The 27421-nt window shown below is 41.3% G+C and overlaps 1 protein-coding gene across 4 annotated transcripts in view; it reads left to right on the top strand.

Moving 5' to 3' along the window:
• The window catches only part of USP42 (ubiquitin specific peptidase 42), a 73514-nt gene that overhangs the window by 36285 nt on the left and 9808 nt on the right, over positions 1–27421 (top strand). For all 4 annotated transcript variants that reach the window (XM_019820405.3, XM_045048145.1, XM_023246644.2 and 1 more), the window contains 9 exons: positions 17368–17478; positions 19089–19191; positions 20334–20401; positions 21342–21412; positions 22255–22337; positions 23405–23516; positions 24299–24439; positions 24613–24713; positions 26064–26217. In XM_019820405.3, coding sequence (XP_019675964.2) covers positions 17368–17478; positions 19089–19191; positions 20334–20401; positions 21342–21412; positions 22255–22337; positions 23405–23516; positions 24299–24439; positions 24613–24713; positions 26064–26217 — 944 coding nt within the window. The remainder of the gene's footprint in view (positions 1–17367; positions 17479–19088; positions 19192–20333; positions 20402–21341; positions 21413–22254; positions 22338–23404; positions 23517–24298; positions 24440–24612; positions 24714–26063; positions 26218–27421) is intronic.

The raw sequence follows: 27421 nt of genomic DNA, 5'->3' as shown, positions 1-27421 counted from the left end.
CTTAACTGACTAAGCCACCCAGGTGCCCCGGAATAAGTAATTTTATGATACTTATTTATGATATGATATTTAATCTCTTTTATTGGCATGTTTTCTGTAACGTTGATTTCTACTTTTAGTGGTTGCTTTAGGGTTTGGCGTGCATCTTTAAACGATCACAGTTTACCTTCAACTGATGTTTCGCTTGTGTGTGGTAAGGGCTTTGTGACGATGCACTTTTCATCTTCCCACTCCTGGCATTTGTGCTCTTGTTGTCGTTCATTTTAGTTCTACCTGCCTTGTAATCAGACAACATATTGTGTTATTTTTGCCTTAAATAAATTATAAAGGCTTTGCTTTAAATAGTTAAGGTTTGTTTAGAGATCTTCTATACTTACCTGTTCAGTTACCATATCTACTGCTTTTGTTCCTTTACGTAGATGTAGATTCCCATCTGGTATTTTTCCTTAGGACCAAAGGACTTCCCTAACTTTGCTTGCTAGTGATGAACTATGCTTTTTGCTGTAATTGGTTTCATTCTCAGTCTGAAATGTCATTATTTTGCCTTTTTAAAGCTAACCTTATTGTAGATTCGCATGCAGTTGTGAGAAATAACACAAAGACATCTCATGTACCTTTCCCAGTTTACCCAGTAGTAACACTGTTATTTCAGGATCTCAACCAGGGTATTGACGTCGATACAGTCAGGATACAGAACATTTCCATCATTACAGAATCTGTCATATTCCCCTTTTGTAGCCAAGCCCACTTTCCTTGTGCCCCGACCTCCTCCTTTAACCCCTGGAAGCCACTAAACTATTTTTCATTTCTATAATTTTGTCATTTCAAGAATGTCATATATATACATATTGAGTTATGCAGTATATAACATTTTGGGATTGGCTTTTCAGTCAGCATAATTCTCTGAAGATTCATTTAGGTTGTATTAATAATTTGTGTGTGGGTTTTTAAAATTGTATTTATTTTATTGTTGAGTAGTAGTCTATGGTGTGGACATAGCATGGCTTGTTTTAACCACTCATCCATAAAAGGACATCTGGCTTATGTCCGGTTTGGGGATATTGTGAATAGAGCTGCTGTAAGCATTAGAGCATACAACATGCGTGTGAACATGTCTGTTTCTCTGGAGTAAATGCCCAGGACTGCACTCACTCGCTCATATGGTAGGCGCGTGTTTGATTTTATAAGAAACTGCCAGTTTTTCAGAGTGGCTGACCATTTTTACAGTCCTACCAGCAATGGGTGAGACTTCCAGTTTCTCTGCATTTAAAAGAAAAAACAAGTCTGTTTATTTAAATTTACTTATTTATTTATTTATTAAAAAAATTTTTTTTTTCACGTTTATTTATTTTTGAGACAGAGAGAGACAGAGCATGAACGGGGGAGGGTCAGAGAGAGAGGGAGACAGAATCTGAAACAGGCTCCAGGCTCTGAGAAGTCAGCACAGAGCCCGACGCGGGGCTCGAACTCCCGGACCGTGAGATCGTGACCTGAGCCGAAGTCGGACGCTTAACCGACTGAGCCACCCAGGTGCCCCTAAATTTATTTATTTTGAGAGAGAACGGGAGAGAGAGAATCCCAAGCAGTTTTCGTGCTGTCAGCACAGAGCCTGGCACAAAGCTTGATCTCCTGAACCGTGAGATCAGGACCTGAGCCAAAATCAAGACTCTGACCCTTAAAGCGACTGGGCCGCCCAGACGCTCCAGTGGTTTCTCTGCGTTTTTGCCAGCATTTGGTGTTGTCACTGTTTTTCATTTTAGCCGTACTGATAAGTATATAATGGTATCTTGTGGTTTTAATTTGTATTTCCCTAATGCCTAAAGGTCTTGAACTTGTTTCCATGCGTTTATATGCCATCTGTATGTCCTCTTTGGTGAAATATCTCTTTGCTATCATTTGCTTATTCTCTATTGCAGTCTTTGTTTTTATTCTGTTGAGTTTTGAGAGTTCTTTCTATAGTTTAGGTAACCAGGCCTTTGTTGGATATACAGGTTCCAAATAGTTTCTTCTAGTCTGAGGCCTGTCTTTTCATCCCCTTAACAAGGTTTCTCACAGAACAAAAGTGTTTAATTTTAGTGAAGTCTGATCTTTCCTTTCATGGATTTTGCTTTTGGTTTAGTTTATGGTTTTTTGTTTGTTTTTTAGTTTATTTTTGAGAGAGCGCACACAGGAGGGGCAGAGAGAGAGAGAGAGACTGAGTGAGCACAGGAGGGGCAGAGAGAGCCTGATGCAGGGCTCAAACCCCTGAATGGTGAGATTGTGACCTGAGCCAAAATCAAGAGTCGGATGCTTAACCAACCTAGCCCTCCAGGCGCCCCTAGTTTAAGTTTAGTTAAAAGTATCTTTGCCTAGTTCTTGATCCTAAAGATTGTCTCCTGTTTGTTTGGTTTTTTTTTTCTAAAAATTTTATACTTTTACACTTTAGGTGTGTAATCCATTTAAGTTAATTTTTGTATAATGTGAGGTTTGGGTGAAGTTAGTTGTTTGTCTATAAATGTCTGTTAGTCCAGCACCATTTGTTGAAAAGGCTGTCTTCTCTCTGTTGAATTGCTTTCACATCTTTGTAAAAAATCACTTGGGCGTATTTGTGTGGGTCTGTTTCTGGGTTTCCTATTCTGTTCTCTTGAAGTATATGTCTGTCCCTCCATACAGTAGCTATGTCATAAGTCTTGATATCAGATAGGATGATTCCACTCACTTATTCTCTTTCAAAACTGTTTTAGGTATTCTTGGTGTTTTGTCTTTCCATGTAAATTATAGAATAATAGTGTCTATACCTACAAAAAAAAATCTTGCTGAGATTTTGATAGGAGCTGTGTTAAAGCTGAATCTCAATTTGGAGAGAGTTGACATCTTTACTTAGGTTGACATTTTCCATCTGTGAATATGGTATGTTTCTCCATTTATTTAAATCTTCTTTACTTTCATCCCTGTTGTGTAGTTTCAGCATGTTTTGTCTTATTTTGTTAGATCTACACCTGAATATTTTTTGAGGGATTGTAAGTGGCATTATATTTTTAGTTTTGGTGTCCACATGTTAATTGCTGGTATATAAAGATACATTTTATTTTTGTATGTTAATCTTATATTCTGTGATCTTGCCAAACTCACTTATTAGTTCTAGGCATTTTTTTTTAGACTCCTTGGATTTTTCTATTAGTCCTGTTATAGGCAAGTGTGGACAGTTTTACTCATTCCTTACTGATTGGTATGTGCTTTATTTCCTTTTCTTGTCTTATTTCACTGGCTACAATTCCAGCACTATGTTGAGTAAGAATGAGAGTGGACATCCTTGCCTTGTTTGTTATTAGAAAGAAGAGCAGTTAGTTTGATATTAGCGGTAGGTTTTATGGTATATGTTCTTTATTAAGTTAAAGAAGTTCTATTTCTGTTTTTCTGCTTTCTGCTTTCTATCATGAATAAGTGTTGATTTTTGTCAAATGCTTTTTCTATATTAGATTGATGTGATCATGTGATATTTCTTCTTTAGCCTGTTAATATGGTAGATTATACTGGTAGATGTTCCAATTCCAGTATTCAGTTGTCTTTATATCCCTGGAATAAACTCCATTTGGTCATTGGAGTTAGTATTATCATTTTTAAAAGTTTTTATTTAATCTCCCAGTCCTCATCATAACTATTTCACCCATCCCCCTACTCACCTCCCCTCTGGTAACCATCAGTTTGTTCTCTGTAGTTAAGAGTGTTTCTTGGTTTATCTCTCTCCCTTCTTTTTTTCCCTTTGCTTGTTTGGTTTCTGAAATTACACGTGAGTGAAATCATGTATTTGTTTTTCTCTGACTTTTAGTGTTTATCTTGAGAGAGTGAGATTGCACATGTGCACAAGCAGGGGAGGGGCAGAGAGAGACTCTCACTCAGGCTCTGTGCTCTAAGAAGGGCCTGATGCGGGGATTGATCCCACAAACCACAAGATTGTGACCTGAGTTGAAATCAGGAGTCCGGACGCTTAACCAACTGAGCCACCCAGGCACCCCTGACTGACTTTTTATGCTTAGCATTACGCTCTCTAAGTACGTTCATGTCATTGCAAATGACAAAAATTCATTCTTTTTCTGACTTAATATTCCATTGTGGGTATATATTCCATCTTCTTTATCTGCTCATCAATCAGTGGACACTTGGGCTGCTTCCATATCTTGGTTATTGTAAGTAATGCTGTTGTTAACATAGGGATGCATTATGCATGAATTAGTGCTTCTGTATTCTTTGGGTAAATACCCAGTAGTGCAATTGCTGGATTGTAGGGCAGTTCTATTTTTAACTTTTTGAGGATGCTCCATGCTCTTTCCTAGAGTGGTTGCACCAGTTTGCATTCCATCGACAGTACACAAGGGTTCCGTTTTCTCTGCATCCTTGCCAACACTGTTGTTTCTTGTGTTGTTGATTTTAGCCATTCTGACAGGTGTGAGGTGGTAACTCATTATGGTTTTGATTTGCATTTCCCTGACAATGAGTGGTCACGAGCATCTTTTCACGTGTCTGTTGGCCATCTGGATGTTGTATTGGAGAAATGTCTGTTCATACCTTCTGCCCATCTTTTAATTAGATTAGTTGTTTTTTGGGTGTTGAGTTTTACAAGATCTTTATATATTTTGGATTCTATCCCTTAATCGGATATGTCATTTGCAAATATCTTCTCTTCCATGGGCTGCCTTTTAATTTTGTTGATTGTTTCCTTCGCTGGGCAGAAGCTTTTTATTTTGATGAAGTCCCAATAGTTTCTTTTTGCTTTTGTTTCCCTTGCCTCAGGAGACATGTCTAGAAAGATGTTGCTATGACTGATGTCAAAGAGGTTACTTACTGTGCTCTCTTCTAGCATTTTTATGGTTTCAGGTCTCATATTTAGGTCTTTAGTCCATTTTGAATTTGGTTTTGTGTTGGTATAAGAAAGTGGCCCCGTTTCATTCTTTTGCATGTTACTGACAGTTTTCCCAGTACCACTTGTTGAAGACACTTTTTCCAATTGGATATTCTTTGCTGCTTTGTCTAAGATTAATTGACAGTGTAATTGTGGGTTCATTTCTGGATTTTCTTTTTTTTTAATTTTTTTAAATTTTTTATTTTTATTAAAAAAATTTTTTTTAATGTTTTATTTATTTTTGAGACAGAGAGAGACAGAGCATGAATGGGGGGAGGGGCAGAGAGAGAGAGGGAGACACAGAATCTGAAACAGGCTCCAGGCTCTGAGCTGTCAGCACAGAGCCCGACGCGGGGCTCGAACTCACGGACCACGAGATCATGACCTGAGCCAAAGTCGGAGGCTTAACCCACCGAGCCACCCAGGCGCCCCCATTTCTGGATTTTCTATTGTGTTCTGTTGATCCATATATCTGTTTTTGTGCTGGTACCGTACTGTTTTGACCACTACAGCTTTGTAATATAACTTGAAGTCTGGAATCGTAATGCCTCCAGCTTTCTTTTTCAAGATTGCTTTGGCTATTTGGGGTCTTTTGTGGTTCCATACAAATTTTAAGATTGTTTGTCCTAATTCTTGGAAAATTGCTGTTGGTATTGTGATAGGGATTGCATTAAATGTGTAGATTGCTATGGGTAGCATAGACATTTTAACAATATTTTTCCAGTCCATGTGCATGGAGTGTCTTTCCATGTCTTTGTGTCCTCTTCTGTTTCTTTCATCAGTGTTTTATAGTTTTCAAAGTGCAGCTCTTTCTGTTCTTTGGTTAGGTTCATTCCTAGGTATCATTGTTTTTGGTGCAATTGTAAATGGGATAGACTTCTTAATTTTTCTTTCTGCCGGTTCATTATTGGTGTATAGAAATGCAACAGATTTCTGTACATTGATTTTGTATCTATGACTTCACTGAATTCATTGGTCGGTTCTAGTAGTTTTTTGGTGGAGTCTTTTCAGGTTTTCTATATCGAGTATCGTGTCATCTGCAAGTACTGAAGGTTTTATTTCTTACCAGTTTGGATGCCTTTTATTTTGTTTCATGTCTGATTGCTATGGCTAGGACTTCCAGTACTGTGTTGGATAACAGTGGTGAGACTGACATCCCTGTCTTGTTGCTGAACATAGAGGGAAAGCTCTCAGTTTTTTCCCATTGAGGATGATACTAGCTGTGAGTTTTTCATACATGGCCTTTATTATGTTGAGGTATGTTCTCTTTAAACTTACTTTGTTGACAGTTTTATCATGAATTGGATGTTGTACTTTAACCTGCATCTGTTGAAATGATCGTATGGTTTTGTTTTTTTAAATTGATGTGATGCATTACATTAATTTGCAAATACTGAACCTCCTTTGCAACCCAGAAATAAATCCCACTTGATCATGGTGAATGATTTTTTTAATGTATTGTTGGATTCAGTTTGTTAGTATTTTATTGAGGATTTTTGCACCCATGTTCATGAGGGCTTTTGGCTTGTGGTTCTCTTTTTAGTGGAGTCTTTATCTGGTTTTGGTATCAGGGTAATGTTGGCCTCATGGAATAAGTTTGGAAGTTTTCCTTCCTTTTTTGTTTTTTAGCATAGCGTGAGAAGAATAGGTATTCTTCTTTAAATGTTTGGTAGAATTTGCCTGTGAAGCCATTTGGCCCTGAACTTTGGTTTGTTGGGAGCTTCTTGATTACTGATTCAATTTCTTTGCTGGTTATTGGTCTAAGTTTTCTGTTTCTTCCTCTTTCAGTTTTGATAGTTTGTATGTTTCTAGGAATTTATCCATTTCTTCCAGGTTGTCCAATTTGTTGGCATAGTTTTTCATAATATTCTCTTAACTGTGTTTCTGTGGTGCTGGTTGTTTCTCCACTCTCATTTGTGATTTTATTTGTTTGAGTCCTTTCTCTTTTTTTCTTGGTAAAGTCTGGCTAGAGGTTTATCAATTTTATTGATTTTTTTTTTTCAACGTTTATTTATTTTTGGGACAGAGAGAGACAGAGCATGAACGGGGGAGGGGCAGAGAGAGAGGGAGACACAGAATCGGAAACAGGCTCCAGGCTCCGAGCCATCAGCCCAGAGCCCGATGCGGGGCTCGAACTCACGGACCGCGAGATCGTGACCTGGCTGAAGTCGGACGCCTAACCGACTGCACCACCCAGGCGCCCCTATTGATTTCTTTTTTTTAAAAGAACCAGCTCTTGGCTTCACTGACCCATTCTATTATTTTTTTAGTTTGTGTGTCATTTATTTCTGTTCTAATCTATATTATTTCCTTCCTTTTGCTGGTTTTTTGTTTTGTTTGTTGTTCTTTTTCTAGCTCCTTTAGGTGCAAGGTTAGGTTGTTTATTTGAGATTTTTTTTTTGCTTCTTGAGGTAAGCCTGTATTGTTGTAATCTTCCCTCTTAGAAGTGCTTTTGCTACATCTGAAAGGTTTTGGACCACTATGTTTTCATTTTCATTTGTTTCCATTACTTTTTAATTTATTAAAAGAAAAAACTTTTTTGAATGTTTATTTATTTTGAGAGAGCATGTGTGTACATGCACAAGTAGGAGGGGAACAGAGAGAGAGAGGTGGAAAGGGAATCCCAAACAGGCTCCATGCTGTCATCCCAGAGCCTGACACAAGGCTCGATTTCACAAAACATGGGATCATGACCTGAACCAAAATCAAGAGTCAGACGCTTAACTGAGCCACCCATGTGCCTCTGCTTTTTAAATTTCGTCTTTGATTTCCTGGTTGACCCATTCATTGTTTAGTATGATGTTTTTTAATCCATGTGTTTGTGGTCTTTCCAGATTTTTTCTTGTGGTTGACTTGTAATTTCATAGTGTTTGGTCAGAAAAGATTCATAGTATGATTACAATCTTCTTGAATTTGTTGAGGGTTGTTTTGTGGGCTAATGTGTGATCTATTCTGGAGAATGATCCATGTGCACATGAATGTGTATTCTGCTGTTTTGGGATGGAATGTTCTGAATATGCCTGTTAAGTCCATGTGGTCCAGTGTCATTCGAAGCCTTTGCTTCCTTGTGGATGTTCTGTTTAGATGATCTGTCCATTGATGTCAGTGGGGTGTTAAAGTCCCCTACTGTTACTGTATTATTATCAATTAGTTCCTTCATGTTTATTATTTACTGTTTTATATATTTGGGTGCTTTCATGTTGGGTGCATAAATATTTATAATTGTAGTATCTTCTTGTTGGGTTGTCCCCTTTATTATTATTGTTTATTTTCTATTTATTGTAATGTTTATTTTTGAGAGAGAGCTAGCATGAGCAGGTGTGCGCACAAGTGTGGGAAGGGCAGAGAGACACACACACACACACACACACACACACACACACACACACACACAGAATCCGAAGCAGGCTCCTGGCTCGGAGCTATCAGCACAGAGCCTGATGCAGAGCTCAAACCATGAACTGTGAGATCATGACCTGAGCTGAAGTTGGACACTTAACTGACTGAGCCACCCAGGCACCCTGTCATCCTGTGTCTTTTGATTGGAGTGTTTAGTTCACTTATATTCAAAGTAATTATTGGTAACTATGTATTTATTGTCATTTTACTACTTGTTTTGTGGTTGTTTCTGAAGATTTTCTCTGATTCATTCTTGTCTTTCTCTCTTTCATGGTTTGCTGGTTTTCTTTGGTGATATATTTGGATTTCTTTTTCTTCTTTGTGTATTTATTACTGGTTTTTGATTCGTGGTTACCATTAGGTTTGTGTATAACATCTTTTGTATATAGCAGTCTATATTAACTTGATGGTTGTTTAAGTTGGAACCTATTCTTTACTCCTTTCTTCCTCACATTTTAGGTATATGGTGTCATATTTTACATCCTGTTGTTAGTTTCTTGACTGATATTTTACAGAAATATTCATTTTTACTGTTTCTGTGCTTCCTACCTTCATATTGTCATTTTTGGTCTTTCCTTTCCACTCAAAGAGTCACCTTTAATACTTCGTGCAGGGCTGTTTTAGTGGCCATTAACTCCTTTAGTTTTTGTTTGTCTGGGAAACTCTTTCTCTCTCCTATGCTGAATGGTAGCCTTGCTAGATAGAGTATTTTTGGCTGCAGGTTTTTCCCATTCAGCACTTTAAATATATTATGCCACTGCTTTCCGGCTTGGAAAGTTTCTACTGAAAAATCCGCTGGTAGCCTTACAGGGTTTCCTTTGTATGTAACAGCCTTCATTTGTCTTGCTGCTTTTAATATTTTTTTTTATCACTATATTTTGCCATCACAATACGTCTTGGTGTGGATCTACTTTTGTTGATTTTTGTCGGGGGTTCTCTGTGCCTCCTGGATCAAGATATCTATTTCCTTCCCCAGATTAAGGAAGTTGTCAGCTATTATTTCTTCAAATAAATTCTCAGCCTCTTTTTTTCTCTTCTTCTGGGATCCCAATATGAATGTTATGTTTGATGGAGTCACTGAATTCCCTAAGCCTATTCTTGTTTTGCCTAATTCTTTTTTCTCTCTTTTGTTCAGCTTGATAACTTTCCATTACTCTTTTAGGCCATTAATTTGTTCTTCTGCTTCTTCCAACCTGCTGTTTATTCCATCAAGCATGTTTCTCATTTCATTTATTGAGCCCTTTATCTCTGCTATGTTATTCCTTATCTCTGTTAATGGTCTCACTGATGTCCTCCACTCTTTTCTCAAGTCCAGCTAGTATCCTTATGATCATTGCTTTAAATTCTCCGTCAGCTGTTTTACTTAAAACTGTTCCACTCAGATCTCTGGCCATGGCCTTCCTGTTCTTTCATTTGGGGCAAATTCCTCTGTCTTCTCATTTTGTCTAAGTCCCTGTGCTTGTTTCTGTGTGTTAGGAAAGTGACCTATGGTTACTGGTTTTTGAGGGTAATGACTTTATGGAGAGGTCACATAGTGCCCCACAGTGTAGTATCTCCTGTTCCCCAAGGCCTGGCGCTGCCAGGAATGTCTCCACCGTGAGCTGCGTGTGCTCTGCTGTTGTATTCTGGCCACTTTACCTTTCAGGCTGATTGTCTGCAGAGGCTCTCTTTGCCTGTTGTGGGCAGTGTTTGGTCCCTGGCCTGAATGTGACGAGTTTTAACTGGTGTGCCCTGATCTGCTTGTAAAATGAGCCCTGTTGCTGCTGCCACCCAGAACTGAGGCCTTGAAAAACTCCTGGCTGGGGGGATGGAGGTTAGCAGGGGTTTAGTTTGGTCTTCTGGGGGAGGGACCTGCTGCACTGGGACTGTGGCAAGTGTGACTGGGAAGGGAGGTTCTTCCAGAGCATGGGGGGGGGGGGGGGGCGGGGAGGGCTTAGCGTCAGCATGTTAGGTAGTGAGTGTTGGTGCTGTCCTGGTTCCCACAGGTGGCTCCTTGTTTACACTGCAGGGCAGAGGGAAGGAAATGCTGGTGGCCAGTGTGTTTGTTCCCAAGGGGGTCTCTCTGTGAACACTCTCTTTCTTGGACATGCTCTGTGATGAGCAGCTAACCTCCCTACTGTGTGCCTCAGGCACTCGTCAGATCTTGTTTCCAAGGTCTGTTTTCTCCAAGAGCAGCAGCAGTGTCTTCTGATCTCTACCAGAGCCACTTACTCTGACCTTTAAAACTCCAGGCTTTAAACCCTTCGGGTGGTAAGAACTCAGGAAATTTGGAACCTTTTGCTTTGCGAGCCAGTTGCTCTGGGGATTCTTCTCCCCTTGCACTGCCCTGTGTGCCAGTATGTCTCTTGCCCTGCCCTCTTCAGTGACTGCCGCTCCCTCCCTACTGCAGGAGCCACATTTTCTCTCCCAGTCTGTGGCTCTGCTCTTCCTCCTCCTTCATGTGGCCTCTCCTCTTCCTCTAGCTGTGGAGTTTGTTCTGCCAGTTCTCAGATCAATTTCTAGGGTATTTGGGATGACTTGATAGTTATTTTGTATTCGTGGGACGAGTCGAGCCTCGGGTCCTCCTAGTCCGTGGCATCTTCCCCTCTCTCCTCTGATGCGTAATCGTTTTTGAGTTTTGCTGAATTTTACTTGTAATATTTTATTAGGAATTTTACATATCTATTCATGAGAGATGGTGGTCTCTTTTCTAACTTTGTACCATATTTGTTTGGTTCATTATCAGGGTAATACTAGTTTTATAAAAAATGAATTTGGGATACATTAACTCCTCTGGATTTTTGAAGAGATTGTGTGGACTTGATGTAGGTTCGTATTTAAACATTTGGTGGCCTTTATCAGTGAAGCTATCTTGGTCTGGAGCTGTACTTTTTGAGAGTTTTTAAAATTTTTTTTTTTTTTTAGCGTTTATTTATTTTTGAGACAGAGAGAGAGCATGAATGGGGGAGGGGCAGAGAGAGAGGGAGACACAGAATTGGAAGCAGGCTCCAGGCTCTGAGCCATCAGCCCAGAGCCCGACGCGGGGCTCGAACTCACGGACCGCGAGATCATGACCTGAGCTGAAGTCGGACGCTCAACCGACTGAGCCACCCAGGCGCCCCGAGAGTTTTTAAATTACAAATTCAATTTTTTGTATCTGCAGGGTTTTGTTTCTGATATTGGCAATACCCATATGTTGCCCTTTCAGCAATGCTTTAGCTGTGTCTCTGCATTTTTTTTTTTTAATTTTTTTTTCCAACGTTTATTTATTTTTGGGACAGAGAGAGACAGAGCATGAACAGGGGAGGGGCAGAGAGAGAGGGAGACACAGAATCGGAAACAGGCTCCAGGCTCTGAGCCATCAGCCCAGAGCCTGACGCGGGGCTCGAACTCCCGGACCGCGAGATCGTGACCTGGCTGAAGTCGGACGCTTAACCGACTGCGCCACCCAGGCGCCCCGTGTCTCTGCATTTTTGATATGTTGTTTTTTCATTAGTTCAGTGCATTTTTAAGTTTCCCTTGATATTTATTTTTTGATCCATGGATTATATAGAAGCATGTTCCCTAGTTTCCAGGTATTTATTGATTTTCCTGTTATCTTTCTCTAATTTCTATTATGATTCCAGTGTGGTAGAAAACATATCCTTTATTATTTCAATTCCCTTAAAATGTTTAAATGTGTTATTTATTTTATTTTATTTTATTTTATTTTATTTTATTTTATTTTATTTTATTTTATTTTATTTTTTGAGAGCGAGGGAGAGCTCAAGCGATCACGTGTGCACAAGCAGGGGAGGGACAGAGAAAGGGGGACAGAGCATCCAAAGCAGGCTCTGCACTGAGAGCAGTGATCCCAGTGGGGGGCTCAAACTCACAAACCGTGAGATCATGACCTGAACCTAAGTTCAGCACTCAACTGACTGGGCCACCCAGGTTCCACTCTCTTCAATTTTTTGAGGTTTGTTTTGTGGCCCAGGATATGGTCTATCTTGGTATATGTTCCATGAACCCTTGAAATGAATTTGTATAGTGCTGTTGTCTGGAGTGTTCTATAAGTTGTCCATATCCCATTGGCTGATGATATTGCTGAGTTCTGTATCCTTGCTGATTTTCTCATTGTTCATTTATTGACAGAAGGATGTTGAGGTTTGCAGCTCTAGTTGTGGATTTCTCTATGTCTGTTTTCAGTTCTATCAGAGTTTGCTTCATGTGTATTGCAGCTTTGTTGTTTGGTACAAACACATTGAGGATTGCTGTAAGTTTTGGTGCGTATGTATATATATATATATGTGTATATATATATACATACGTATTTACACATATGTATATGTGTGTATATACGTATGTATATATACACATATATGTATATATGTGTGTGTATATGTATGTATATATATACACGTATATACGTATGTATATACACACACACAATATATAAAATATATACACACACATATATATGTATGTACGTATATACATATGTATGTATGTCTATGTATGTATGTATATATGTGTGTATATATGTATGTATAAATGTGTGTATATATGTATGTATATATATACACATATATGTGTGTATATATATACACACACATATATAAAATATATACACATATATGTGTGTATATATATGTGTGTATATATATACACCCACATATATATAAAATGTATACACATATATATGTATGTATTTATATATATACACATATATGTGTGCATATATATATATATATACACATACACACACATATATATATATACAAAATGGAGGTATCATATGATTGAGTCACGTTATCCCATCTACTTTGTTAATCTGGGTTTTTTTAATTGGTATATTTAGAACATTTACATTTTTAAGCTTATTGACAAATCAGGACTTAAGTCTGTCATTTTGTTTTCTCTCTGTTTTTTGTTTTTGTTTCCTTCTCCCTGCCTTCCTGTGGGTTACATGAATATTTTTTTATAATTTTGTTTTGATTTATTTTTAACATTTTTGAGTATATGTAGTCTTTTTAGTGGTTACTCTATGTTTGCATTATATATACATAACTTATCAGAGTCTACTGGTGTCATTTTACCAAATAAAGGTAAGTGTAGAAACCTTAACTTCTACCTCTCTTTAGTCTCCCCTAATTGTCAGGTAATTAAATATTTCGTCCACTTACATTTAGAACCATATCAGTGACAGTGTTATAATTTTTTTGATCGTCACATAAGTTAGAAACTTGAGAAAAAGAAAGCCTATTATATTTGCCTTTATTTTTTGTTACTATTTCTTTCCTCCTTTTTGATGTTCCAGGGTTTCTCTTTTTAAAAAATCATTCCCTTTTTGTTGAGAGAATTCTTTTAGTCATTCTTTTAAGGTATGTGTACTGGTGACAGATTCTCTTAGTTTGTTTTTTTAATTTTTTTTTAACATTATTTTTGAGAGACAGAGCATGAGCAGGGGAGGGGCAGAGAGAGAGAGGCAGGCACAGAATCTGAAGCAGGCTCCAGGCTCTTAGTGGTCAGCACAGAGCCCGACGCGGGGCTTGAACTCATGGACTGCGAGATCATGACCCCAGCCGAAGTCGGATGCTCAACCGACTGAGCCACCCAGGCGCCCCCAGATTTTCTTAGTTTTTGCTTCATCTGAGAACGTCTTGATTTTGCCTCATTCCTGAAGGGTATTTCCACTGTGTGTAGGGTTCTGGGCGGATACTCCTTTTCATTCGGACCTTGAAAATTGTGCCACTTCCTCTGGCTTCCACCATTTTTGATCTGAAGTCTGTCATTTTTCTTGTTTATTTCATACACACACACACATACACACTTTCATAGGTAGTGTACTGTTTTCTTTCACTGCTTTCAAGATTCTGTCTTTAGTTTTCAGAAGTTTAGTTATGATATGTTTTGGGATAGGGTTTTTTTTCCCGTTTGGGGTTTGCTCAGCTTCTTGAATCTATAGACTTCTATTTTTTACCACATTTGGGAAATTTTCAGCCTTCCTTCTGTGTAATACTTTTTCAGCCCTCTGGGGCTCCTCTGGGAGTCTGATGACATGTGTGCTACATGTTTTGTTAGAGTCCCACAGGTCCCTGAGGCTCTGTTCATTGCCCCACCCCACCCCCCTGCCCCCACCAGTCTCTTTTCTCTCCATTCTTTGGAGTGGGTAATTTCTGCTGTTCTGTCTTCATGTTGACTGATGTTTTTCTTCTGCAATCTCTATTCTTCTAACTTATTCACTGAGTTTATTTTGATTATTGTATTTTTTGTTTCTAAAGTTTCCACTTGGTTCTGTATATCTCCTATTTCTTTGTTGAGTCTTTCTGTATTTTTCAGTTGTTCCTAGTGTGTTTGTAATTATCAGCTGAGCCATTTTTATCTTGGTTTCTTTAAAACCTTTGCTAGATAATTCTGACACCTGTATCATCTCAGTGCGGGCATCATCTCTTTATTGTCTTTTTTCACTCATTTGAGAAATGATGAGTGATTTTCAGTTGAAACCTGGACGCTTTTGTGTTACAAGTTTTATGTGGATCTTATCTAATGATTGCTTCAGCGGGCTTTCTGTGATAGCACTCTGGCAAAGGAAGTAGTATTAGGTTGAGGTAGAAGTCCAGGCTTTGGCCCGTGAAGCATGGGGGCAGGGGGAGGTTGGGGCTCCTCGTTCCTGCTCTCCACCTGGTCTCCACTGACACCACAGCAGCTTTGTACCGCTGGGTGATGTTGAAAGTCCTGATTCTGATACTATCCCAATGGCGAATTGGAGGGAGTCGTCTTCACTACCAGGGGCTGGCATACAAGTCCAGGTTCCTCACCTGATCTTTGCTGTGGGATGAGGTGTGATTGTTATCACCCCACATGGATGAAAGTTCTAGCTCCTAATCCACCTTCTCTAACAGTACTCCGAGTGGGTGGGGTGGGTGCCCCATTGCAGCCTGGCAAGTGGAAGTTTAGGCTGCCTACTTGGCCTTTGCTGGCCTAGGGGTCTGGGAGTCATTGTTTTTCTGTGGTGTGTGGCTAGAGTAGAGAATTACTGTCCAAAAGTTTTCTGTCTTGCCACGCTGGTCTTTTGGCTGCAGAAAGCAGGCTTTCATTGGGGCTTTATTCTATTTGTTGGTGTTTCCAGGTTGCTAGCTTCTTTAGCTCTGGACTATCTGAGGCACAAAGAAAACCCAGGGAACTTGCCACAATGTCATTCTTTGGGTTCCGCAGTTGCTAGCTTGTCTTTTCCTCTGTCTTTCACTGCCTTCTTATATTTGTTTTACAGACAACGTCCAGGGCTTTTCTATTTTGCAGAGGAATGGGAGGAAGAACCTCTCCTCTGTCTTCCCAGAAGTGAAAGTCTCATCTTTGTGTTAGAAAGATGTTTTCATGGGGCCTAGAATTCTGTGCTCTATACAGTGTGAGAAGAACATTATTCTTCTAATACCTGAAAGATGTTACTGTGCTGTTTTCTGTTCCGTGTTGTTTCTGACAAGAAGTCTGTTGTCAGTTTTAGCTTTGTATCTGTATACATGTTTTGTTTTGTTTGTTTGTTTTACTCACTGTTTTATGATGCTGTCTTTATCACTGTCCTAAGCAGTCTGAGTAGTTTTTGTGTAGTTTTCTCGTGTCTTTTTCTGTTTGGGACTTACTGAGACTCTTAGATCTGTAGACGTACTGTTTGAAATTTGCATGACTTCTAGTCATTTAAAAAATTTTTATTTTTGTCATTGGAGTAATGTTAAACTTTTTGGTGCACAGTTCAATGAATTTTAACACAGGTATAGATTCATGCAAACCACCACCTTTTCAGGAAACAAAACTGTAGCATCATTCTAAAAATCTCCTTTGTGCTCTCTATAGACAGTCATTATTTCCTGAAATACTCTGTTCCTTCATACTCCAATTATATGTATTTTTAGGGACTAACTTGGAGTCCCACTGCTCACTGATATGCTAATGTTTTTGTTGTTCTGAGTTTGTGTATGTGTTTCGTTATGGATTATTTCTGTTGCTAAGTCTTCAAGTTCACTAATGTTTTCTTCTCTTCTGTCTAATCTGTTATTAATCTCATCTGTGTTTTTCATCTCAGAGATTCTACCTTTCACCTGTAAAGTACATTTGGATCTGTTTCCATGGCTCCCCCTAACATGCTTTTGCTTTTTTCTACCTCCTTGAACACATGAATGTGTATATAATTTATTTTTTAATGTCTTTGTCTCTTGATTTTATTATCTGTGCCATTTCTGGGTCTGTTTCTGTTTATTTTCTCCATGTTATTGGTCATTCCTGCATTTTTCATGCCTTGTAGTCTTTAATTAGAATGTTATGTTTTTGGGTGTGGAAGGTTTTTTTTTTTTTTTTTTTTCTTTTTGATTCCTATAAATATTTTTGAGCTTTATTCTGGGACACAGTTGTATCAGTTGGAAAGACTTTGAACCTTTCAAGGCTCTTTGTGAGGCAGGTACTGAGCAGGATTTAGTTTAAGGTGAGTTTCTCAATCTCAGCACTACTGATGTTTGGAACCAGATAATGCTTTGTTGTGGGGGGTGGCCTGGGCTTTTTGTAGGATGGTTAGCAGCATTTGTGGCCTCTACTCACGGGATACCAGTAGAACCAGTTAGTCATGAGCTAAGAATGGTTTTCACGTTTTTTAGAAGTTGTAAAAAGGAAGAAATGTGTAACAGAGACCCCTGTACATGTCCAACAAGACCAGAATATTTACAGAAAGGCTTTGAACTTCTTGTATGGACACTTTTTTTTTTTTTTTTTAACTGTTTGAGACAAATGGTAGTATAAGAGAAAACCTATTTTTCCCAGTATAAAGAGAAGTTAAGGGCACAAGCTTTGAAAATGAAGAAAATATTTGATTTCAGCATGTGTCATCCATTTAATTTGACATTGGGCAAAGTTTTAACTCTCTGAGTCTCAGTTTTTCTCTTATGAAATTGAGCCAGTATATATGGATCACTTAGGCTTGTTGGAGAATTAAGTGAGAATGAATGAAGCTAGCTCAAGGTGTGACACACAGTAACCATTGTCATTAATTCATTTCAGGAGTGTGCCCCTTATTTAAAGTAGTCCGTGGTGTCTGTATAGCCATATTTTGCTAATTTGGAGGATTATCATCTGTTATCTTTCAGGTCACGCAGAAGGATTTTGTATGATGTGTACCATGCAAGCACATATCACCCAGGCACTCAGTAATCCTGGGGATGTTATTAAGCCGATGTTTGTCATTAATGAGATGCGGCGTAAGTATCATCGCTAGTAATTTATTTCAGTATTTATTAGGTAATTGGTCTTAATGGCCCAACTGGTAAAAGATGAGCCCCTGGTGTATTGCAGAAAACAAACGTCTTATCATACGTGGATATATCTTTAATTCATAACAAATTTTCAGTAAAATGTTTAGTATAGAAACACATTTTGAAACCCTAAAAGATGACAGTGTAATAAAGTATTCAGTTTAGTATAAGCAAATTTAAACTTTTAAAACTCACTTTTTTAATAAAATCATTGGTAAGTTTTACAGTGATTTTTTTTCCCCATATTTGGATTTCTATGCTGAGTTATACTATAATATTGTCCCATAGGTTTCTTTAAATATTTTTGGATTCGTTTCAATTCAGTGAATATTAACCTATAGTGTCAGGAATTATCAAACTTGAGTTAACTCTGCTCTTAAAGCAACATTTAAACTCATAACTGAGCAAATTTGTAAATAAATTTTGCTTTTTCTATTTAATTTTTAAATGACTTTAAAATTTTCTTTTGCATTATAATGATCCTGATAGGGTGCGTGAAATTTTTTAACACACTTTCTGTGTGTTTTTGCAGTAAACTTTTACATCATCTTAATTAACTGAGTTAGGAGAAAAAAATGCATGCAAATAAAAAGGAAACCCTAACTGTTAATCTGGAATCTAGCTGCGTAATTACAGGGGTGGATAATTATACAGTGACAATCTATAATCCTTTTGCCTAAAAAGCTGCTCAAGATTAAGAGGTGTTCTATTGGCCCTTGGCTTTATTAACAGGCCAGAGGAGACAGTGCAAACATTTTTTAAACAGTGTCGGATCCCGGCAGAATTTTAGCCAGGGGTAATTTTGTTTGTTTAATTTTGTGTATATAAAGAACGATTAATATTTTTAAACCTAGACTTTAAGAAAAGGTCATTGCTGTTTGCACCCATATTCATGAGCTCACATAACCCCCTGACATGTGGTTGGATCATGAGATTGCCATTTTTGTAGCCAGAACTGGCGGAACACTGGCAGTTTCCTGTGACTCCAGCGAATTTGTATTTCTATATATTCATCTATAGAACTTGCTCGGTTAATGCTTTATTGTGACATTGTTTATATTCTTGCGTTTCATTATGTCATTCTGTCTTGCAGCTGCTCAGTTAGAAATAGGGCTGCAGGGCTGCCGTGGAACTGAGATGTGGGGTGTTCTGTGGGTTATTGGGACAGAAGTGTAGACATTTATGTTTGCCGTGAATTCTCTTAAGGAGCCCTAGCACCAAATTTAGTAGGATTGTGGGCACTAATGTAACACTGTGAACAAATTTTTGAGACCATACAGCCAAAGTTGAATTTAGTCAGCTATAATTTTATTAACTTGCTGATGACCTAGAGTCTCTGGGCTCTCAGGAGCTCTAGCCCACATGCACTCGTAATGGTCTTCAGGGGCCTGGTTCTAGCCATTCTCAGGCAGTTTGTGTTAGTCAACTCATAAAGTAATTACAGGCGTTTTCTAACCAACAGATGGTCACGGGATGGAACGTCTGGGGGGGATGGGGGCACAGCCGAGGTGGATTGTATGTGATGATAAAGCTCTGTCTTCACTTAAACTTCACAGGTATAGCTAGGCACTTCCGCTTTGGAAACCAAGAAGATGCCCATGAATTCCTTCAGTACACTGTTGATGCTATGCAAAAAGCATGCTTGAATGGCAGCAATAAGTGAGTACAACAAAGCATCGCTCACGTCTTCCCTCGACATCGCTGGCTTACCGAGTTCAGTCTCGCCTTTTATGATGAATGCGCAGAGCTCTGTGTTTGCTTCACTTTTGACCTTGCGCTGCCTCTTCCTCACATGATTGCCATTATTTTTAAGTGGTTAGGGGCGCTTGGGTGGCTCAGTCAGTGAAGCGTCGGACTCTTGATTTTCAGCTCAGGTCATGCTCTCACGGTTCGTGAGTTCAAGCCCCACGTCGGGCTCTGTGCTGACAGTGCGGAGCCTGCTTGGAATTCTCTCTCTTCCACTCTGCTCCTCCCCCTGCCCCTCCTCCCACGCATGTGCACACATGCTCTCAAAGTAGATAAAATAAACTTGAAAAAAAAAATAAAGTACCATGTAAAAAAATAAAATGGTGAAAATATTTTAAAGGTTTGCTTACTGTAACAATTTGGATTTAATAACCGGTGTCAGGGATTGGATATTGGTTTTGCCGTTACTTAATTTCTGAGCACCAGCATCCCTTTGCAGATCTAAAACTAACCACTTCTCCTTTCTAGTTGTGCCCAGCATTTTTTCTGCTCATCTCCAGCCTATGAAATTTGTGTGTGTTCCCTGCATCTTAGTCTGGTCCGTTACCAATTTCTGCAGTTTCTTCCTTAAAATCTAAGTGCAGACTCAAGAGGAAGATTGCAAATACAACTAGATACCAAATCCCAACCCTCTTGCTGTTGCCTGAGCACACCTGGTAGATCTCCTGTTCTGCTGGCCCTGCCTCGGCTGGGCTCCGCTTGCCCGGATGACTGACCCCAGAGCAGAGGAGAACGCTCCGTGTCCCCTGCCTTCACCAGCGGGGCCACACGCCCAGCGGCACAGTCTTGCCGCTTGCTTCCAGCACAGGTGCCTGCCTCAGCGTCAGGTCCCTTCTCAGTACTGTCCTACCTCTTTCGGGTTGCCTCCCCAAACCCTCCCTGCGTTCTGGTCCAGACAAGACTATTCTCTGGCGGCCTCGCATTCTGGTGTCTTTTTTATTTTGTGGCTTCTTATTTGAAGTCTCGTTCTTTTATACAAGTCCATGCTTTTAAAGCTTTGTCATAACATCTGTAATTTTTGTTGAACTCTTGTCTCCTATCACTTTGTTTTTCAGATTAGACAGACACACCCAGGCTACCACACTCGTTTGTCAGATATTTGGAGGATACCTAAGATCTAGAGGTAAAGTCTTGTTTAAAAGTTGGTAAAGTGGGGGCGCCTGGGTGGCTCAATTGGTTAAGCGTCTGACTTCGGCTCAAGTCATGGTCTCATGGGGTCTTGAGTTCGAGCCCCGTGTCGGGCTCTGTGCTGACAGCTCAGAGCCTGGAGCCTGTTTCAGATCCCTTGTCTCCCTCTCTCTCTACCCCTCCCCTGCTCACACTCTGTCTCTGTCTCAAAAATAAATAAACATTAAAAAAAAAAAAAAGTTGGTAAAGTGATACATGCATGTGGTTAAAAAAGTGCAGGCAGACAGGGTTAGCAATGGAAAGTGTGCCTCCCAATCCAGCCCAGACTCCCAAACCCCTTCCTCAAAGGCAACCCATGTCTCAGTTTGTAGTCCATCCTTCCAGCACTCTCCTGTGCATGAGCACACTGGGAGTATATTAGATAGACCTCTCTCATTTTTCTCTTAACGTTAGAAATCTTGGTCCATTTCAGTACATGTGGGTAACAGTCTTTCACAGCCGAAGTAGAATTCCACTTGAGCCCCCTTGTAACAATGGCTATTGAGGTGGTTTCAAACTTTTTGTTACTGTTCTTCCTGTCAGTGAGTATCCCTGTGCAGTGCCTTTATGTTCATGTGAAAGTGTATAAGTAGGATGAATTCTTAGGATTGGAATTTCTGCATGAAAGGGTATGTGTTCTACATCGCGGTACTGCCATGTCGTCCTTCTGGGAGGTTCTACCCGTTCCCTTTCCAACCAGCAGTGTGTGTGGGCTGCATTCTCGACACTGACTCACACTGTGTGTGGTATTACAGTTGTTTGCCCAATCTGAAAAAAAAACAACGTACTTTAATTTTTTATTTTGAAGTGGTATTTTTGTGTTCTGTCGTTTGAGTAGTTGGTCGTGCCATAATGATGACGCTTTGCTTATTCTTTGCATTTTATTTTCGTTTCAGTTAAGTGTTTAAATTGCAAAGGTGTCTCAGATACGTTCGATCCGTATCTCGATATAACGTTGGAGATAAAGGTAAGTTTGCTAATTGTGGTGGTGAGATGAGGAGAAGGCAGTCAGACTTGATGTAACTTTGTCTGTAGTTCATTTATAACTCAGACTACACGTGCTAGGAAATACAAATTGAAAATCTTACTACTCTGAGACTTGATTCAGAGGGGATTATGTCAGATTTGGAGTCGGTATCTTACAGGCGTAGAACACTTAATCTTTTTCTCGCCTTTGACTTTTCACTTGGCATCATGACAAAACCAGAATCCGATGCCTGGTTTAGCCCAATTTAGATGATGGTAACTTTTTAGAAACTCTTTGGCTCCTCGCATTGTCTCAGCTCCTATTTTTTGTTAAGCTTTTTATTTTTCTGATTACAAATGTACTCCGTGCTTAACGATAGAAGCGAGAAACATTGCGGGCTCGTAGGCGGTCCCGTCCCTCAGAATGAGCCCTTTAACGGTGTGATAGAAACTGTTGCAAGCATGTTACTCATGCTTCCAGACCGGCGTGACATCTCAGTTGGGCGCGTGACCGCCTCACTGCGTGTGCGCGGGGACGGCCGTGCCGTGAGCGGCCGCCTGGCTCCCGGCCGGTGCGTGTTTGGTGCGTCCGGTTCCATGCTAACTTAAACGATGCTGCAGCGAGCAACTCCTCACGGCCGGTTCGCTCTAATCTGCTTGTTTCTTAGCCAGCGGAGATCGCTGGTTGTGTACGTGTATGAAAGCGACCATCGTGATGACAGGAAATGTTCTTTTTCCCAACACACCCCATCTGCTTTCATACCTTTGAGCCCTCTTTTTCCTTTTTGCTATCAAGTGTCAGTGAGAGGTGCTGTGGCACTGACGCTTCTCCTCTCTCCCCAGGCTGCTCAGAGTGTGAACAAGGCGCTGGAGCAGTTCGTGAAGCCCGAGCAGCTCGACGGGGAAAACTCGTACAAGTGCAGCAAGTACGTGGTCTGCGCGGCGGGGCCGGACTCTCGTTAGCTTTTCTGTCGCCCGGAAGGCGCCTTCCTCGAGGGCCACAACGCCTGGTGTCTCAGTGCTCACTCTCTCGAGAGGGTTGCCCTTGGGAGACACAGCGGGCGCCGCCTTCCTGGGCAGGTTTGCCCGGAGCGGGAAGCACACGGCAGCCGCCGCGTGGGAAGGCACGGCCTGGGCAACCGTCCGTGGCGGGCGGGGGAGGCGGTGATGGAGTGGGAGTCCCCCTCACCCGGGGTAGTTAAGGCTCTTTCTGGTTCTTACCCAGGATTTGGGGTAGTCGCTGCTAGAAACCTCTAGTTTTGATTACTCATTAATATGTTTGCCCGTGAAGTCAAGAGAGCCTGTATTTTAAGAAAGTCCTATTTCATAGGTTTTAATAGATTTTCACTTTAGCGTCAGGTGGTGTAGGTAACCACTATGAGGTACTCATTTTGCGAGGAAAGAAGTTGCCTACTACCGTAGGCATTTCTCCTTTGTTTAAACTCCGTGGACACTCTAATCTTCACTTTTATTCCTTTTGTCTGTGGGTAGGGCTTTGTCTGCAAAGAATTGTATCAGCCTGAAAATTTCAGTTTGTTGTGAACCGAGAGAAGTTTGTATTAACCTAATTTTAAAATTACCAGTTTCTGTGTGGCTTCTCGGAAATTGTTCTAGCTTCCTTTTTTCTTTCATGCTAATTGAGCAATCTCCCCTGTATTGTAAGTTTTAGTATTTTCTTCGCTGTTGGTTGAGAAGGCTGCTGTTTCTTAGCTAGTATCTTTCTCTTGGGTTTGGTGGGAAATGTTTGAAAGACATAACCAGGGAAAGACTAAAATACCAAAAATGTGTGTGTGTGTGTGTGTGTGTGTGTGTGTGTGTGTGTGTGTGTACACAACACATATATACACACACACACACACATACACGTGTGTATATATACGTGTGTGTGTGTACATATATATGCACGTGTATATATATGTGTGTGTGTGTGTATATATATGTGTATATATGTATATACATGCCTTCCTGATCCTTTGTTTCTGTTCATTTCAAGGTGTAAAAAGATGGTTCCAGCTTCTAAGAGGTTTACTATACACAGATCCTCTAATGTTCTTACACTTTCTCTGAAACGGTTTGCAAATTTTACTGGTGGAAAAATCGCTAAGGTATGTTGATAATATTATTAATAACTTCTTATGTTGAGTCTTTCAAGACTTAAGTGTCAGTGACTAGTAAGGGTTATAAATGACCTAGCTGAACAGTTCTGTGACCGGATCTTCTAAGTTCTTCTAGTATTCGGTCGTGGGCGAAAAACCGTCAAAGCGTTGTGCTAGTGATGGTCTGTGTGTTTATGAGCGTATGTACTTTCTGTCTGCTTTAGCTGGCTAGACTCTGTGATGATAAAACTGGTGCCTGTGGTGTGCGTTTGGGCTTCAGCGTCAGTGAAGGTGGGGACAGACAGGGAGAGCTGGTGTCATTTGAAATCCAAAGAGGACGTCCCTGCTGGATCTCGCACTCTTTTCGCCAAAGTGTGTTTTCCTCTTTGTTCGTGGTTTTTGATGGCAGCACGCTGAATTTGCCTGTTTTCTTTTTACTTTCCGAAGAGTGAAAGTATCAGAAATGAGTAGCATGCAAGAGACACCACAGTCTCTTCCTGAAATAGTAGAAGTAAGTGAGACGAAAGTCCAGAGGTAGCGTACCACTGCTCGCTGTCTCTCAGACGGGTTCAGACGATTCACTTAAGATGAGATCCTCGTGTGTTTAGAGGAAATCAAGAATACAGTGGGAGCACGGTGAATAGGTGCGGGCGCAGGCGGGCTCCGGGCCAGTCATGTCTTCTGACACGCAGCTCAGCGTGTTAGGTCTCCGCGGGTCTCCACGTGCTTGTGCAGAGTGATCTGTGCCCTCGGAAATGATGTTCCTTTTTCCCTTCTCCGTTTCTGTTTAGGATGTGAAATACCCTGAGTACCTTGACATCCGACCGTACATGTCTCAACCAAACGGGGAACCGATTATTTATGTCCTGTATGCAGTACTGGTCCACACTGGCTTTAACTGCCATGCTGGCCACTACTTCTGCTACATCAAAGTAAGCTGTGCAGATTTGGCTAATAACTGTTTCTCAAGGCAGCACTGGCATTCTTAGGGGGCAAGGTGGGACTTTCCCAGTTAGAGCATGAGAGCCCATTCTTCTTACATTTCTCTTGGTTGGTGTTTCCTCTGTCATGCTGTCTAATCTCTCTTTTATTGGCTCTTTTGCAGGCTAGCAATGGCCTCTGGTATCAAATGAACGACTCCATCGTATCCACCAGTGATATTAGATCGGTACTCAGTCAACAAGCTTACGTACTCTTTTATATCAGGTATCCTCAGGAAAACACATTTTTGCATTTTCTGTTACGCCATTTCTCTTCATCTCATCAGCATATTTAAATTCAGAATTTGGTTGTTTTTAAAACAGCAGCTCAGAGGTGCCAACAGAGTAAGGAAGGCCGTGTTTTGAGTACAGATTAGGAGTTTGATGTAGCTCCCAGCTCCTTGGCAGGTGGATGGTGAAACACGCAGAGGAAGGGCAGGTGATGGCGGAGGGGGGGCTGCTGCTGCTGGCGGCGAACGGCTCGGGCCTGGGCACGGAGGCCTCCAGAAGGGGGACTCTGAGGACCTGGGTGTGGGCGCCTCTCTACCACCGAGCACAGGCAGCCGGTGACCCTCCTGGGCCGGGCTTGGGTGGGCGCCACTCACTCTTCTCCTGTGGCTGCTGCGTACTCTGACTCACTAATTCCGTGTCTGGTAATGCACGGCCTTGGAAAACGACTGACGTTTGCTCTGTGGCGTTCATTCATAGTAGCCGAAAACTGGGAACATCCTAAAATCTCAGACGTCAGCAGGATGAGCTCATAAATTATAGCGTATCCATGTGTCGGACTGCTATGCAGCTGTTAAAAATGATTTTTATGATGCCTTTTTAAAAAATTTTGACGTTTGTTTATTTTTGAGAGAGCACGGGCAGGGGAGGAGCAGAGAGAGAGGGAGACACAGAAACCCAAGCAGGCTCCAGGCTCTGAGCTGTCAAGCTCAGAGCCCGATGCGGGGATCGAACTCCCGAGCCACGAGATGATGACCTGAGCCGAAGCCGGAGGCTTAATCTGGGCCACCCAGATGCCCCAGTGCCTTTTTTTTTTTTCTTTTTTTTTTTTTTAAATGATACAAGAAAGCTCAATATATACGGAGAAAAAAGCAATTTGAAATTTTTCACACTGGTATTGAAAACATGATGATAGGCTAAAGCTTGGAGAATATTCCAGTAAATCTGAATAGTAGACGTCTCTGATGGGTGAGCCGAGGCACAGTATTTTTTTTTTCCTAACTTCTGGATGCAGATTTTCTGTAATGGCATGTATTTATAATTAGAAAAAATGCAAACAGAAAAGGAAAATATCCTTCAGGCAGCGTCATCTTCGGAATACACAATTTAAAATACCGTCTGATGGGAGTTCGAGTCCCACGTTGGGTGTGGAGATTGCTTAAAACTGAAATTAAAAGAACAAAACCTTTGCACACTTACCTTTGTTGTGAGCACCTGCCGCCCACCTTGACCCAGAGGGGACCCTGCGCAAAGCTCTGCATCGTAGCTACCCATGAGGGGCTAGAGATGAACCTTTCCTGGGAAGATGCGCTGCGAAACCCTAAGCGCTGTCACTGTCTGTCCCCAGGTCCCACGATGTGAAAAATGGAGGTGAACTCACGCATTCCACTCACAGCCCCGGCCAGTCCTCGCCCCGACCCGTAATCAGCCAGCGGGTTGTCGGCAACAAACAGGCCGCATCAGGGTTTATGGGACCACAGCTTCCCTCTCATGTGATAAAGGTAAGGTTGCACAGGTAGCATCATCTCTGTGTTGTGTTTGCTTTCGCGTCGTTCAGAGCCTCTTGCTAACGTTGCAGCAGTTGCCGCGTCCTGGTACGACTGGATTTCTTGTCCGAAAAGATTCTTCCAGCCGTGTTTTATAAAATACTTCAAACATACAGATTCCAGTGTGTGGAAGTAATGATGAGGAAAAAAGTCCGGGTATAAGTAGGTTTAAATGCTAGAGCTTTTAGCTCTCACTTTGGACTTGCGTTCACTTCGGGGACTAAATCTTTGGCGGGTGAGTGCCAGACTCCAGGAGAGTGACCCTTTCACAAAAAGAATACTTTCCGTATGTCCGTCTAGCCCCTGAGTAGTGTGGCTCTGTCCGCCATCCAGCTGGGTCGGGCACACTCCCCAGTGGCCTCTTGGAGAATCCGTGATCTGCTTGGGTGACAAGCCGCCCGAGTCTACAGGAGGGAAGGCCGGACTTGTGCTCACCTTCTGTGGTGACTGCGGACAGCCGGCCCGCGTGTGGAACCGCCCCCGCCACCCAGACTGCGGCTTTACCGGCCTTTCAGTTCGAGTGTAGTTTGTTTTGAATCGACAGACTGTCGAGCTGTACGCTGTGTTTTATGGACGTCGGACGGGGTTTGGGATGGAGCCAGAGTCACAAATCAGATGCCTCTGGGAGCTGGGAAGATCACGGGCTCCCGCACCGGGCTCTGCTTAACAGTGACATCAGGACACTGGCCAGCTGGAGAGCACGTGCCCCGTGTGGCAGGTGGCTAATACTGATGGTTCGAGGTGTTTGGTTTTCCTTCCCGTGAAGCCTTCCGGTGTTTCTTTAAGAAAACTTCGCGAAAGGGGCGCCTGGGTGGCTCAGTCGGTTAAGCGTCCGACTTCAGCTCAGGTCACGATCTCGCGGTCCGTGAGTTCGAGCCCCGCGTCGGGCTCTGGGCTGATGGCTCGGAGCCTGGAGCCTGCTTCCGATTCTGTGTCTCCCTCTCTCTCTGCCCCTCCCCCGTTCATGCTCTGTCTCTCTCTGTCCCAAAAATAAATAAACGTTAAAAAAAAAATTAAAAAAAAAAAAAAAAAAAAAAACTTCGCGAAGACCAAACAGAACTGCTCTGTGAACGAGGTCTCACCCGTGACTGCCAGTTTGCCCCTCGAGGTTAGAGCAGCGCGGGTGGGGTCTGGAGCAAAACACCTGTGAGTAGGATTC

This window comes from Felis catus, chromosome E3 (genome assembly GCF_018350175.1).
Source record: "Felis catus isolate Fca126 chromosome E3, F.catus_Fca126_mat1.0, whole genome shotgun sequence".
NCBI classification, from domain to species: domain Eukaryota; kingdom Metazoa; phylum Chordata; class Mammalia; order Carnivora; family Felidae; genus Felis; species Felis catus.
The sequence above is the reverse complement of the archived record's forward strand: the minus strand, read 5'-3'. Positions and strand labels throughout refer to the sequence as shown.